This window comes from Aythya ferina (assembly GCF_964211825.1).
Source record: "Aythya ferina genome assembly, chromosome: 1".
In the NCBI taxonomy this organism is placed as follows: domain Eukaryota; kingdom Metazoa; phylum Chordata; class Aves; order Anseriformes; family Anatidae; genus Aythya; species Aythya ferina.
Genome location: NC_140296.1, coordinates 146,522,841 through 146,536,190, shown reverse-complemented (window position 1 = coordinate 146,536,190; position 13,350 = coordinate 146,522,841). Strand labels below are relative to the sequence as shown.

At 46.5% G+C, this 13,350-nt stretch overlaps 1 protein-coding gene across 1 annotated transcript in view; it reads right to left on the bottom strand.

Moving 5' to 3' along the window:
• BRAF (B-Raf proto-oncogene, serine/threonine kinase) overlaps window positions 1–12,503 on the bottom strand; it is an 84,596-nt gene extending 72,093 nt beyond the window's left edge. Inside the window, exon 1 of the mRNA XM_084505348.1 lies at window positions 12,028–12,503. Within this exon, the coding sequence (XP_084361474.1) occupies window positions 12,028–12,180 (153 nt within the window). The 5' untranslated portion in view covers window positions 12,181–12,503. The remainder of the gene's footprint in view (window positions 1–12,027) is intronic.
• Between the last annotated feature and the right edge of the window lie 847 nt (window positions 12,504–13,350).

Here is a 13,350-nt window from a genome sequence, read left to right as displayed (position 1 = left end):
TGCGTACACAGGAAATTCATGGCAAACCAAGGAAGCATGCCTCAAGATTACTTTCAGAAAACAAGTTTCATTACTATTTAATGCAACTTTTATTATTCATTCTGGCAATTCTACCTACAGAAGCCATCCTCAGCATTTACTACACTTTAACCAGCACCAAAAACTTACTACACTTAAATGCCTGCCAATGGTGGGGAGGGAAGGTGCTTCCCTGACAAAGTAACCTGTTGGATGAGGTTTTTCGAATACTTTTTTGAAGATTGATAATAAGCAACTTCATTGCTCAGAGATTATTTCCCATTTTGTGTCCATGACAGCAACCTTGCTTTCTTTCAGAGAAGCTATAGAATTTAAAGAAGTAAAGCAGCAACACACACAGCAGAAGCATGTTACTTAGAAGGTGGCAGCAACAAAATCTAAAAACAGCCTTGAACAGTTCAGAGGACAGAAATCTTCTGGTTATGTTAATACCATGACAAGAGCAAAAACTCAATGACTAATGAAAAAAAACAAAAAAACAAAAAAAAACCCACAAATTTGAGACTTACTGCCAGCTGCTGGATTACGGCAAAAATTTCTCTACCTGAAGAAGCCGCAGTTAAATCTAGTGGAAGACAGCATGGCCCAGAGCGGCTGGAAATGATGCCCTGAATTACTTTCTGTACACCTGAGCACTAAAGTAAGAGCATCTTGCAGGGAAACTTTGCATGGATTTCTATTACCTTAGAAAGGCTACTCACACAGCTAAAAGTACACTGAAGGCAGAAGGAAATTTATCAACGTCAACCACAGCACTGAGTCATTACTTGTTGCTCACAGAAATGGAAAACCTATTTCGTGTGCCATATTCATCAAAAGTCTTCTGACAAGCTGAAAAAAACTCTCACAAATCCAGTATTGACTAGCATACTCTCTCCTTAATCTAGTATGCACCAGAACACGACATGGCAAGCGTCCAAGCCTCACAGTTCCTCTTTAAGTAGCAGCTCTTACTACTTCCATGAAGCTACCTTCTGCTGTTTCCTATCAGCGAAAAGAGTTAAATAGGGTCGCTTGTGGTCCTGAGCATCCCTTATCTAGGTAGCTGATTCCCCTTGATACTCAACCCCTATGAAAGCATATAGCATCCTATTATGCAGGATCTACGACTACTGCAATTTAATTGAAGGGATGTAAGCCTTTTCCTAATTGGAGTTCAGAAGTGGTGCTCTGTGCAAGTTACCTCGTGTGACCTGAAAAGGCCTGCTTCTGCACACCACAGCGCCCGTGGCTTCCTCCTCACAAGAACGACGCTGTACGTGCTGCACGTGCACCGCCAGCAGTCCCTGCCTGCCTTTTCTCCTCTCAAACCTGCACGTTCTGGTAACTCACCTCACCCACGTGTGCATCCTGTGCACCAGGCCAGCTTTAAAGACTTTGGGCCAGGACAGTCTCTCAACACCACATCCCCATCATACACATCATCCAGGTGTGGAATTTCATGGCAGTGGAGTGCTCATAAGCATGCTCATAACAACAAAAAAATAGTGCTGGTCTTCCTTAGTGACCAGCAGGCTTCTCCAGTTTTCTTCTCATTCTAGTGAAAGCATAAATAAAATGTGGATAAAGGGATTTATGCGATAAAGTTACTGCCAAATATCTCACAGAAGTGCAAAAACCAGTGCCAGCCTAAGAGCCAGTTGCTAGAAATATTGATGCGTTCTCAAGTCCATCTGCAATGATTGCAGCATTGCCCACAAGCAAGTCCAGCCACTTTCCACGGGAAGCAGCATGGTCATTTGAGGCAGCGTTTCATTGTAGTTACACCAAAAAAAAAAAAAAAAAAAAAAAAAAAAGTAATGACTCCTTTATATCTGGGATAACCTTATTTTTTTCCTAAAAAGCCTCAAATAAATTTTTCCGCCTTATCTGGTAGCATTAGGTTAAGGTTATTCTTTATCACAAGAGATTAGATTTGATTCTCCTTTTAGTGCTGCTGACGGAAAGAAGCTGACACAGGCTAAAATGGATACAGACAGACAGAAGACCGGAGATATTCCAGATATTCTGGAATATATCAGCTCCTATCTGCCCATTGTGGATAACCATGCATTAATTTTGCAAATAAGCACTCCCTTGCAACGTAATGAAAAGATGATGACCTATTTCAAGCCAGAGGCAAGTCAGATGGAGTAGGAGGCCAAATCCATTGTATTCAGTGAAGACTGGCTCTGCAGCATGTGAGGCTGTAAGCCATGAAGTTGTTTTTGCATCCCATGCTGCTTGTCAAGAAATGCACTGCCTGAGACAGCACAAAGCACGCTGTCTTTTATGCTTCTTGCACCTGGCACCAGTACCCAAGCCTTGCAGCACTTGCCAGCTGTGAGCTCTGTGATTCACACTTTGTAGGAGACACCTGAATGTTTGAATCTGTTCCGTAAAGAAAAGGAAGTCATTCTTTGCACAGACATTGCGTGTCCTGCATTTGGATTATCACACGTAGTGATGATGGAGAATACTTCAATCGAACAAACGAGGTGAAGTCACTGAAGAATCGATTTGAAAACTCTTTTACAATGAAGATGAAATCATTGATACCTATCCAATCCTACTCTCATCAGCCCCTTCAGGCTTGCTTCTTCGAGAATGAATTTGATTGTTTGGTCCACGACTTTAGAAAGCCGTCGTGTATGAGCTCATTCTTAGCTGAACTAACGCCTCCACGAACCTGAAAGCAAAGTGTCAGAGCGTAAGAGGTGAGAGGACACATGGCTGGGGTTAGTAACTCAGCACCCCACCTCAGGGCTTGCACATCAAGATGCAAAACTTGCATCTTCCCCGTGTCTTTGCCAAAAATCACCGTTAAAGCTTTCTCACATTTTGATATCTTACCTGAGATACTTTCTCCCCTCATCAACCCAGAGTGGTGTTAGCACTCTTCCTGCCTCTTACAAAGCTTTCTCCCCATTTTACGGTGTCGTACACTGGAATATGACAGGTACGTGGAGTGGGAAGGATGGTCCTTTCCTTCCTCCTTTCCTTCAGGCTTCAGCTTTGCTCCATCTCTCAACAGAAGCTTCTCTCCATTTGCACATCCACTGTGCTCATTTTTGCATTTCTCCTACTCTGTTAGCTCATTATGCTTATTATATTTTCAGCAGCGTAAGTTTTTTTTTTTTTTTTTTTTAAGAATAGAATAGGTATTATGAAAAATACTAAGAGCTGAAAAACTACTGAATTGAAAACCAGCTTGCAGTGAGTTCCACATAAGAGTTTACAGAAGTGACATAAATGCCAACATTGAGACTGCCCTTGCTACTTTATCTTCCCCAACGTTTTATTCGTGGTGGCAAAGCATTTTATTGCAGCTCCTGTCTGAGATACCAACTCTGACACTGTGTCTTCCTTGTTGGCTAGCTAGACAGTTCAGAACAAGTCTGTTAAAATTCACCCTCATGGTGCAGTACACAAGTCACAGACATTACTATCTACAGGCATTGCTGTAACCACGGGACAGAAGTCTCTTCTTCCACAACAGTTTGAAGTCTCTGAACATATCTTTCCACACTGGTGAAGATGTACGACAGCATGTTCAAGAAGTGAAGGTCTCAGGAAGAGTTGCAGCATTTTTCTGTACCACCCTGTCTGATTACACCTAAGTAAGCTAATACAGTAAATATGGTCAGCTGGCACCTGCTGCAAGCACGGCAATTAGTAAAATATTAAGAAGGTTTCAAGATTACAACTTTTTTTCCATTTAACAGGTAACATTTTTAGGAAGGAGAAGGCTTATTCTTATCCCCCTGTAACCAGTAATAATGCAGGTTTTCAGCTGTGTTTGTTGTGAAACTGTTTACGTTGAGCAAAAAAAAGACTAAAACCAAACAGCCAACAATTCCCTCCCTACCCCAAAAAACTGGGAAACATCCGACCACATTCATACTCAAGTATCTGAATTATCATCTCTGAAGAATCATCAGCAGAAATTCTGTCTGAATGAGAACTGCAGGGTAACTCTTCTGCAATAGACAGGCATATTCGATAAAGACTTGCTTTTTTACCAGGAGACTTTTACCCCACAACCATCTTAGTGCTACAACCACTTAGTTTGTACTTAACAGCCTTGCATCTCTCATATACTTGCAATCCATCAGTTGCAGCTGATAGCGATCTGTCTTTTCCTTCGTTTAATTCTCAAGGCAAATTGGATTGCTCATCGCTGAGCTCCCTTTTTAAAGCAGAATAAACAGCTTTCCAACCTGCCAGCCTTTGCCGTTCAGGTTGCTTCCTCTTAAAATGAAATTGGACTTCAAGTGTTCCTTATTTATTGGGAGCATTTAAAAATATTTTTGAGATACAGCGACAAATTGTAAAGGATAAAGTTTGATAGAGTCTTGAAAGATAACCAAGAAGTTTCTCTCTAAGCACAGGGGCACTGCTCGTGCCCCTTCCCTACTCAAAATATTTCTTCTCTCTGTTGAGGTTAGTTTTCTGCCAGCCTAGTGTGCTAGAAGAGCTTGGCAAGGACCCGGTGACCACCGGAGCTGGTGCAAAAAGCCACCTTTCCTCTCTGCAGCCCACAGGTCGGCGCTTCGGGCCCCCAGGAAGCAGCAGCCTTCCTGTGCAGCTTCACTTTGCTCGCAGGCCCCCACTTTTCCAACACCTGCCATCTTTGCTGCTTGCTGCTAAGTAGAATTTGCCTCCGAGCAGCACGAAAAGGAAAGTTAACAAAAGCTTTCTACTGCAGCAGAGCACAAGAGTGTGAAAAACAAGAGGTGTCTGTACCCGTCCTGAAGTCACTAAGCACCAGTTGCACAGCTTTCTGCGATCCAGCGAGACCTCCTCTTCCACATTCCTCAAGGCTTCTGTCTTGCATTACTGTTAGCCCCGTTTATTCACTCTGGAAGTGGTTCGGTAGTCAAGAGCATCACACACAGATCACGTTTTGGTACAATTCATTGCATTTACACTTACCAATTAAAAAAAAATCCTCCCTAGATTATCAAAGGTTAAAAAAACGGGAGGTAGGAGGAAAGCCTTATCCTGATTTCCTAACCTAGGGACACAGTTTTGCTCCTGAGAGGTAACTACCGCTGACTGTCAGTGAGTGTTAATCCCATCCAGTGGCGAGCTTAAGAAGGAGCCAGTGCTGTGTACACATCAGGCTGTTTCTCCACACACGTTACACTGAGGACAAGTCATATCAGCGATGGAAAGCAAGCAGCCAACCAGCTAATTACAATAATTGCATGTAAGAAGCAAATGCGAGTCGAGCAGAGCTCTGACACAGGCTGGGTCACATTAATTAAAGTGACAAAACAGTCTCCCCTGAACTGCACAACCTTCCTGCTCGCTCCTTGCCAGAGCACCCAACTAATTAGACTACCCAGAGAAGACAAACAGCGCCTATTTACAAGTTCATCTCATCCATCCAGAAAATAGTTTTCCGTGCACTTTACAATATTCAACCACTAGTCTTTTGCTACATGGTGCGTGTGTTTTCTCCTAACTGGTTAGAAATACAAATATATTCTTATAGAATCCGAACGTATTTCGATAATAAGCATCAAACACAAATCTACCCTATTAGTTTAAGTGGAGCTGTCATCCAACAAAGCGACTAAGGCATCTCATTTTTTATCACAAACAGATCTTCAAACCCTCAAAAGGGCAAGTGTGTTTTATAAAGCAAAAAAAAATAAAAAAAATCATAATAAGCCAGGTACAAGTAATTTGCCCACAATCTCGGCAAACAGTCACAAATAGAAACTGCCATAGAAACCACATTTTCCTAGATGGCATTTCTGTTCAGCTCAGCAGACCAGCCTGCCTACTACCTCTAACAGCACCGTGGAAAACGAAATAATTTAAAAGGCAGAACTGGCTGCTTGCCACTCATTGTACAAAGAGCTAGGAGGGTCTTTTTAAAAAATAAATTAATCAAAACAAGACACGGCACACATCACGGCAGGATGGTGAAAAGAACCAGCTATTCCAGAGACAAATGGAAAAAACGCTGATAGACCTTGTGGGTTGGTTCAGTCAGACCTGAACCGATCAAACTGGAGAACAATTTGTCACAGAAAGGCTGCTGCAAGGCCCATAAGCTGTGATGACTGAATCTGGAGACTGGGAAAATTTTCAACTACCAGCACAAGCTTCAGAAAAGTCACAAGAATTTATTCTCACTAACAAACAGCATTCTAGAAAAAATATGAAAAGATTGAAAGAAATCCTTTCTGAAAGCTACCTCAGATGATGCTTAAGACATACATTTAAATCTGCATTACTTAAAAGTAGAGAGAACGTTTGACTTATTAAGATTTAATGAATAAATTTGCAAAACCATTTCAAAGGCTGCGGTGTTAATATACAACCACCCAGATTTTCCAAACGCCTAGCTGCTACCAACTCCTTAAAGTCATGATAATGTTTTATTTCAAGTTGATTTTAGTGCTTCTGAGGCATTATTAATAAGTAACTTGCAATAGAGAGGGAGGAAACTAGGTGTGCTACCCACACTTCAGACACATCTACATTCAAGATGTGTTCCCTTCATCTGAGAGGAACAATAAAAGTTAGGGGTTACCAAATCCGAGCTCCAAAGGGTCAGAAAACGTTGACTAAACACAGTGTGATTGCATTTGAGATGTATTTACCACTTAGCAGTACATTTAACAACATCTTTACTAATAACCATACTGCTTAAGAGGCCTCACTGCACAGTGGTGAGATATTACCGCCGGTATTCCCCTTCTTGCAGGGGAAAAAAAATCCTAGCAACCTCATAATGCAGCACGGTTTTAATCAGTAAGTACATTTTGTTCACTAACAAACTCGATTGCCTCCCAGACATGAGATTTTGAAAGGAAACTGGTACCCTGCAAGCAGAGATTTCATCTCCCTTTCATACTACATTTTGTGCCGGTATACTGGGAGAATCACAAAAATATTTCACTTGGTCAGAAGCTCAGAGGGACGAACGCACACAGACACCCCTATCACCTCCTGATTGTGGTGCTGATAGGGTGGAGAGCTCACTTGGTACCGAGCACTACACAACAAACCCCATTTTGGAAAGAGCACGGGCTCTGGTTTGGGGTCCTTACTGTTTATGTGGGTCTGAATTCCCCAGATGGGATGACAGCCACAGCACCGCTCCCTGAGAGCTCCCGCCTGAACAGACAACGGGGATGGTTAAAAACTACACCTTCAGCCTCTCCACCTCTTTCTGCAAGGGGCCACAAGCATAAACTGTCATCAAACAGAATAAGGAAAGGCACTGTTGCTGCTCCTTCCAAAATAAAGTTAAAAAAGTGGAGTAACAAGTTCAGCTCCTTGCTGCAAGTGTTTGAACAGGAAAAAGGCCCGTAATTCTGCTTCAAGCAGCCTTGTATAACTTTAGAACTGGTCACAGAGAGGAAATCAGTTGCATAAATACGTATTTCATCATTTTAGAAAGAAGCGTTGTGCAGGAGAACAGATTAAGAGGATTGCATCGCACGCCCCAAAAGCTCCAGAGCAACTGGTAGAGGGAAAGTGAGGCAGAGCAAGATGTGTGTTGTACGCTGCGGTGTGCTGTACCAGCCCTGAGGACAGAGCTGTGCACACACACACACACACGTGTGAACAGCTGAACATGGTGAAAGCCATCTCACACCTCAGAAAACTGGATATTGTACCCCGCAGTCTCACGTGGTGAAACGCCTGCTGTACCAGCAGCCCAGAGAGGGCCTTGGCGTCCCTGGCACGCCGGTGAAACACTGACATGCTCAGGGCATGAAAGGTGCACTCAGAAGCTGTCCAGAGAAACCAAGCACGATTGCTACAGCCTAGCACAGGAAACTCAAGACCACAAAGACCTAACGTGTCAGGATCTGAGCCCAACAAGTCCAGCAAAGAAAGCTTCAGCCACACAAGAGCTCTCAGTCAAACATACACCAGAAAAGCGAACACCAGTGTACTCTAACAGGACAGTGGTGACCTTAAAAAAACGAAGGGTGTGTATGTGCGTGTCAAACGCTAGCACTGCTCTCCCAAACCACATTCTTCTTGCCACCTACTGCACACGAGCTTTGGAGCTCGCCAGCCGCCTTGCTGAGGAGATTCAGTCTGCTACCCTTGCAGAAAACCTACCAAAAGTGACACCAATTTTCTTCAGCGAGCTGAATCAACTTGGGAGAGGATCTCAGCGGCACTCAGCTGGCATGGGTCTGGCTGCGTACCTGGGTGCAGGTACCCGAAATGGCAGAAGTGGCCCCTCTGGGTGGCGGGGCACCCTTTGATCAGCTTCAGCGCGATTGCAGCGACGGGAGCAGCATTAATCATCTGCCACTACGGTTATGACGGGGCATTCCTGCTGCACTGCCCTTCAAAAGGGGGTTGCTCAAACTGAAACGTACTGCAGGCAACGCGCTCGGCAGAGAAGCGTCTCCAAAAAACTGTGAAACCTGCAGCTTCTGCACCAGGCTCGGCAGGAAGATGGTTATCAGCTTCATGCTAATTCGAAGCCTCCTTTTATTTCTTTCCCAAGTACAAATAAGATCCTATTTCCTCTTTTGTGCATGAAGGATTTTAGGGTGGATTTCACGTTTCCTACAGGTACAGCAATTAATAAAACTAAACTATGGATTTGTTACAAAATAAAGCTAAGTAGAATACTGGAGCTTTAAGAATTTTTTGTTATTAAGAGATATCTCCATTAAAAAAAGAAAAAAACAAAAACCAAAAACCACATCTCCTCTACGGTACTTTTAACTGCATGCAACAAAAGAATTGCCTTTCCCAGCTAAAACAAGTGTCAAGAAAGATATTATTAGAACAGCTTTAAAAATAAGACATCTTTAACAACTACAACAAAGTACAAGTAGAAATAGCACTAGCAGCTGAAGTACCAACATCAATTCACAACAGGACTCGGCACCAAGCGCCTTGTATCCAGGCTGTGGGTATCCACACAGGCTGAAGGCAAATCCCCTGAGACAGCCGAACTTTTCAGACCCTAGCGGTCTATTAAGCAAGTTTTGTGTAATCAAAAGAGCTACTACAGAACACAGCTGTTAATCCCATTGCCTTTTGGGTAAAACAGCATAAGCAGATTTTTTTTATTTTTTATTTTTTAAAAAAAAAAAACCACCCCCACTAAACTCAAGCCCTTTAAGCCTAAGGAGAAAAAGACAAGAGGTTATCAAAATCACTGTCTTTTCTACACCCAGCTCAACTCTCCCCCATCATTCCTGACATACGCTCGTCTGTGGAGGTGACAGAATCTGTTAATAGGCATTTTTCAGATAATTTAGGTCTACTTTCCTGCTTCACGATCCCTAGCCATAAAGGAAAAGGACTGATAGTAACCTGAAACAATCTCCTGCTACCATTTAAAATCACTACTCCCAGCAGTCATGACCATCAACCCAGAGAACAAGTTATTTGTGCTCTTCTTGGCATCTTCGACAATTTCCATTTCTTTTTTTACATGACCTTAATTTTTTCAGTCTTTCCTCAAAGGTCTGATCTAGCCTCTCGTTCCTTTTCTCTAGACCCTCCCCAGCTGGACCACGTACTGCTTGAAGCCACAGCCCAAAGTCCGACCAAGTACTCAGCAAAGGCCTTTCTGCTGCTGTGCAAAACACAACTCTTGTGCTATCTTTTGAGATACGCTCCTGCAGAACACTGGCTGTGAGATGCTTCATCTCCAGCCAAAGCATAACTTGTCCTCAAGTTAAATGGGATGGCAATCCTGACTGTAAACTTAGCTCAGTCACTGAACACAAGTGCAATGAAACTTAATTGCAATTTTGGGAATACGTTTCATGTTGAATTTCAAAAGCAACGAAGTAAAAAATGCTTCTCTTTCCAACTTTCCAAAGAAGCAGCACATTTAATTGTCAACTCTTCAGTGAAACATATTAAAAGTTATTCCAATTCCCTGCATGATAGGTTCCCCAAGTGCTACTGCAACAAAAATAACGCTGACTTTTCTTATCATACCAACGCTACTTTATGAGATCCCACCAGTTATTTAAGTTCAGAGGCATCTTTTCATTCTATTTTTTTTTCTTCTTCTTGAAAATGTTTTGCAAGATTAAGGTTTCTAAATATATAACTAGTATTTATGCAGGATCAACTCCAGCATTGCCACCTAGGAAGAGATCAGCTCAGGGCCTCAGTTCACAGCTTCCAGTCATTTTTGCCTTCCAAAGAGCACTTGAGGGCACAAAGCCCCGAGTACAGAAAATCCCATTTGAATTATTTAATATTGGTGTAAATAATCTCTAGCAACAAGATCAGAGCCTCTCCTCCCAGCTGTTTCACGCACTTTACTACATCAGCAACCCCACAACATGCTGAAAACCTCCCATCCAGACAGTCTCTAGTCCTGACAACTCATCGTGGGGTTGCCAAAGGCCAGCCTCCAAGCCTCTGGATGCCAGCACTCATCGCAGGCCTCCTAATACCAGAAGCAGGATGATGAGGGGAAGAGAAAATTTCCTCCTGGATTCACTTGCCCCTACACTTTTCAGGTACTTCTTGGTGGCAAAAGGATTTATCTCCTAAATGTTCTGTTCTTATAAGCGCAAATGCAAGCGTTCTTCCTAATCTTCAACTGTAACATAGAAAAAAATTGCTTCAGCAATTATTATACTCTTATGTAAGGACTTTGTTATTTGAGGATTTTTAGTACCAGATCTCAGGATAGAAAAGGCAGCTTCTGAAGCACTACATTCATTGTTCGACTAGAAGTTGGCCATGATTTGAACGATACGGCGTAAACTTGTTTTGCAAAGCCCCGAGCCTTGAGTCGGTAAATAATGCTGCTGCAGTTTCAACCAACACTTGATTATGATCTTGATACATAACACCTCCTTTACCAGAGGACTTCAGCTGACGAGTTTGTGTCTGCTTACTTCAAGAGCCGTCAAAGACTCTTCTTGGTTACCCGCCTCTTAAAACGAGACGCTCAGTGCAGAACACAAGGCTTTCCTCCCAGAGGCCAGGAGGGCATTTCCTGAACGGCCGTGGGACTAAAACCTTTCCAGGCATCCCCTCCAAATACGCCAAGTTACGCTCCTTGATGCACTCCCACAGCAAGGTTACTTTTAAAGCCTAGGCTTACGTTCTCTTGAAGAAACAAAACAAAACACTAAGACCGGCACTTCTATTAGAGCCATGAGTCAGTTATGTGCACCTCAGTATTTTTCTGACTTAAGTTACCTCAAATTTGCATTAGAGTTTACGCCGGCTTGTTTTTGTATTAAGGACGGTTTCTATTTTAACCTTATCAGCGATTTTTTGGTCTTGAGTTTTATTAAAACTACTTTTAGCTGACATAATACGTGCGCTTCAGCCGTAAACAAAAGTTAATTACCTACGACTTAAGGAAGAACGAGTTAACTGGGGAACAAAACCGCTTCAAGAAGCAGAAATTTTAGTGCCGGCTCTGCCTTAGACCCGCTTGTTTCGTTATTCCCAACTTGTAAATAACACAGCAAGGCCACACGCTCCTTAACCACCTGCACACGGACCCATGGCTGGGACGGGGCAGCCTCTCGGCCAGCAGGCGTGCCAGGTACCGGGCTGCTGCTCTTCCTCTCTCATGTAGGGCCGCAAGATATTCAAGGGAAAAAAGAAGAACATGAGGACAAAACCCTGCAGCATGTAATTGAGCGTTGGGAGTCAAACCTGCCAACCCACGCGAGCCGAAACATTTTGGAAGTGCCACCTCCTTTGGCACGAGGGCTGCTCCGAATAACCCCCGTCTCCTGCCACGGCTCTCTTTATGCTCTCCCCTCCCTCGCACCGCCGTCTCTCGACCCCCTCAGCCGCGCTGGTATCACGGGGCCACAACACAAGCCGGTTAGCGAAACCATCCCACGGGGATTTGCATGGTTTGGGGGATTTTTATGGCAGAGCGAGCAGGGCAGCGCACCTCCGGGCACAGCCGCCCCAGCACCGTGAGGGCGATGCGAGGCGAGGCGAGGCGATGCGCTGCGTGCCGCCCCCCCCCGTTCCCCGTTCCCTGTTCATTTCCCCCCTTTCCGTCCTCACCTCCTCGGGGATGGCCGGGTCCCCGCCTCCCCCCGCGCCGTAGCAGGCGGCGAGGGCAGCGGCCGCGGCCGCGGGGGGCTCGGGGCCGGCGTCGCCGTTGAAGAGCGAGGCCCCCTCGGCCCCGCCGCCGCCGCCGCCGCTCAGCGCCGCCATCTTGGCTGCCCGCGCCGGGGGGGGCGGGGGCGGGGGAGGGGGCGGGGGCGGGGCGGGCGGGGGGAGCCGCGGCCGCGCCGCCGGGACGGGCCCAGCCGCGACCCGTAGCGGGACGGGACGGGACGGGACGGGACGGGAGGGGGGAAAAGGGGAGGGGGAGGGGAGCGCAGCGCAGCGCGGGGATCCCGGGCAGCTCCCGGCGGCGCGCCCGGGCCCGTGACGTCACCCGCAGTCGCCGCCGCCGCTGTCGCTGCCGCTGCTGCCGCCGCCGCCGCCGAGCGCGCGCGCGCGCCCGCCCCGGCGCCTGCGCCCGCCCCGGCGTCACCGGGAAACACCCTGACGTCACGGCGCGACCACCCGTCGCCCTGGGAACCCGCGCGGCCGCCGGCCGAGGCCACGCCCACTCGCACCCCCACGCTAAGCCACGCCCCCTTAGCCCCCTCCCTCCCGCCTCCGCGCCCCGCAGCGCCCCCTGCCGGCCGCCCCCCCCCCAACAATGGCGGCGGGGGCGGGGGCTGAGGCGGGCGGGGTGCAGGGCCCCGCTGCTGGGTTGAAGGCTCAGGTGCTGCCAGCAGGGATCAATGTGGCGATGCCCTCTGAAGGAGCTTCACCCACTCCCGTTAAAATAGTTGCTAACAGCATCTCTGTCTTTCCCACTGACGTTTAGGCCTTGCCCTGCCGCAGCCTGGTGCCGTGGTGACATCCAGCGCCTTCAGGCCCCTCAGCTCCCCCAGGCAGTCTCAGAGAGTCACAGAACAGCCCGAGCTGGGAGGGACCCACAGGGAACATCCAGTCCACCTCCTGGCACCACACACGCCAACCCAAAAATTCACCATGTGACGAAGCGCACAGTGCAAACGCTTCCACACATCTCTCCCGTCATCCAGCCGGCTCTGCCCAATCTGGGGGCTTGAAGCAGACCCCACTTCCCAAATGTGCGTCCACCCTGCACACACGAGAGGACGTGTAGTTCCTTCACAGATCGCCAGGTTTTCTGGAGAAAAACGTCAGCTCGCAGGGTGGGAGCTGCAAGGTGCCTCCATCCTCTGCTGGGAATGGCAGAGGAGCGGGGCTGGCACACGAAATGCCCCTACAGGCTCAGGAGCTGGAAGCCACCGCTGCTCCCCAATGCCTGCTCGTGCTGGGGGAGCAGCTGCCCTGCTGTGTTCT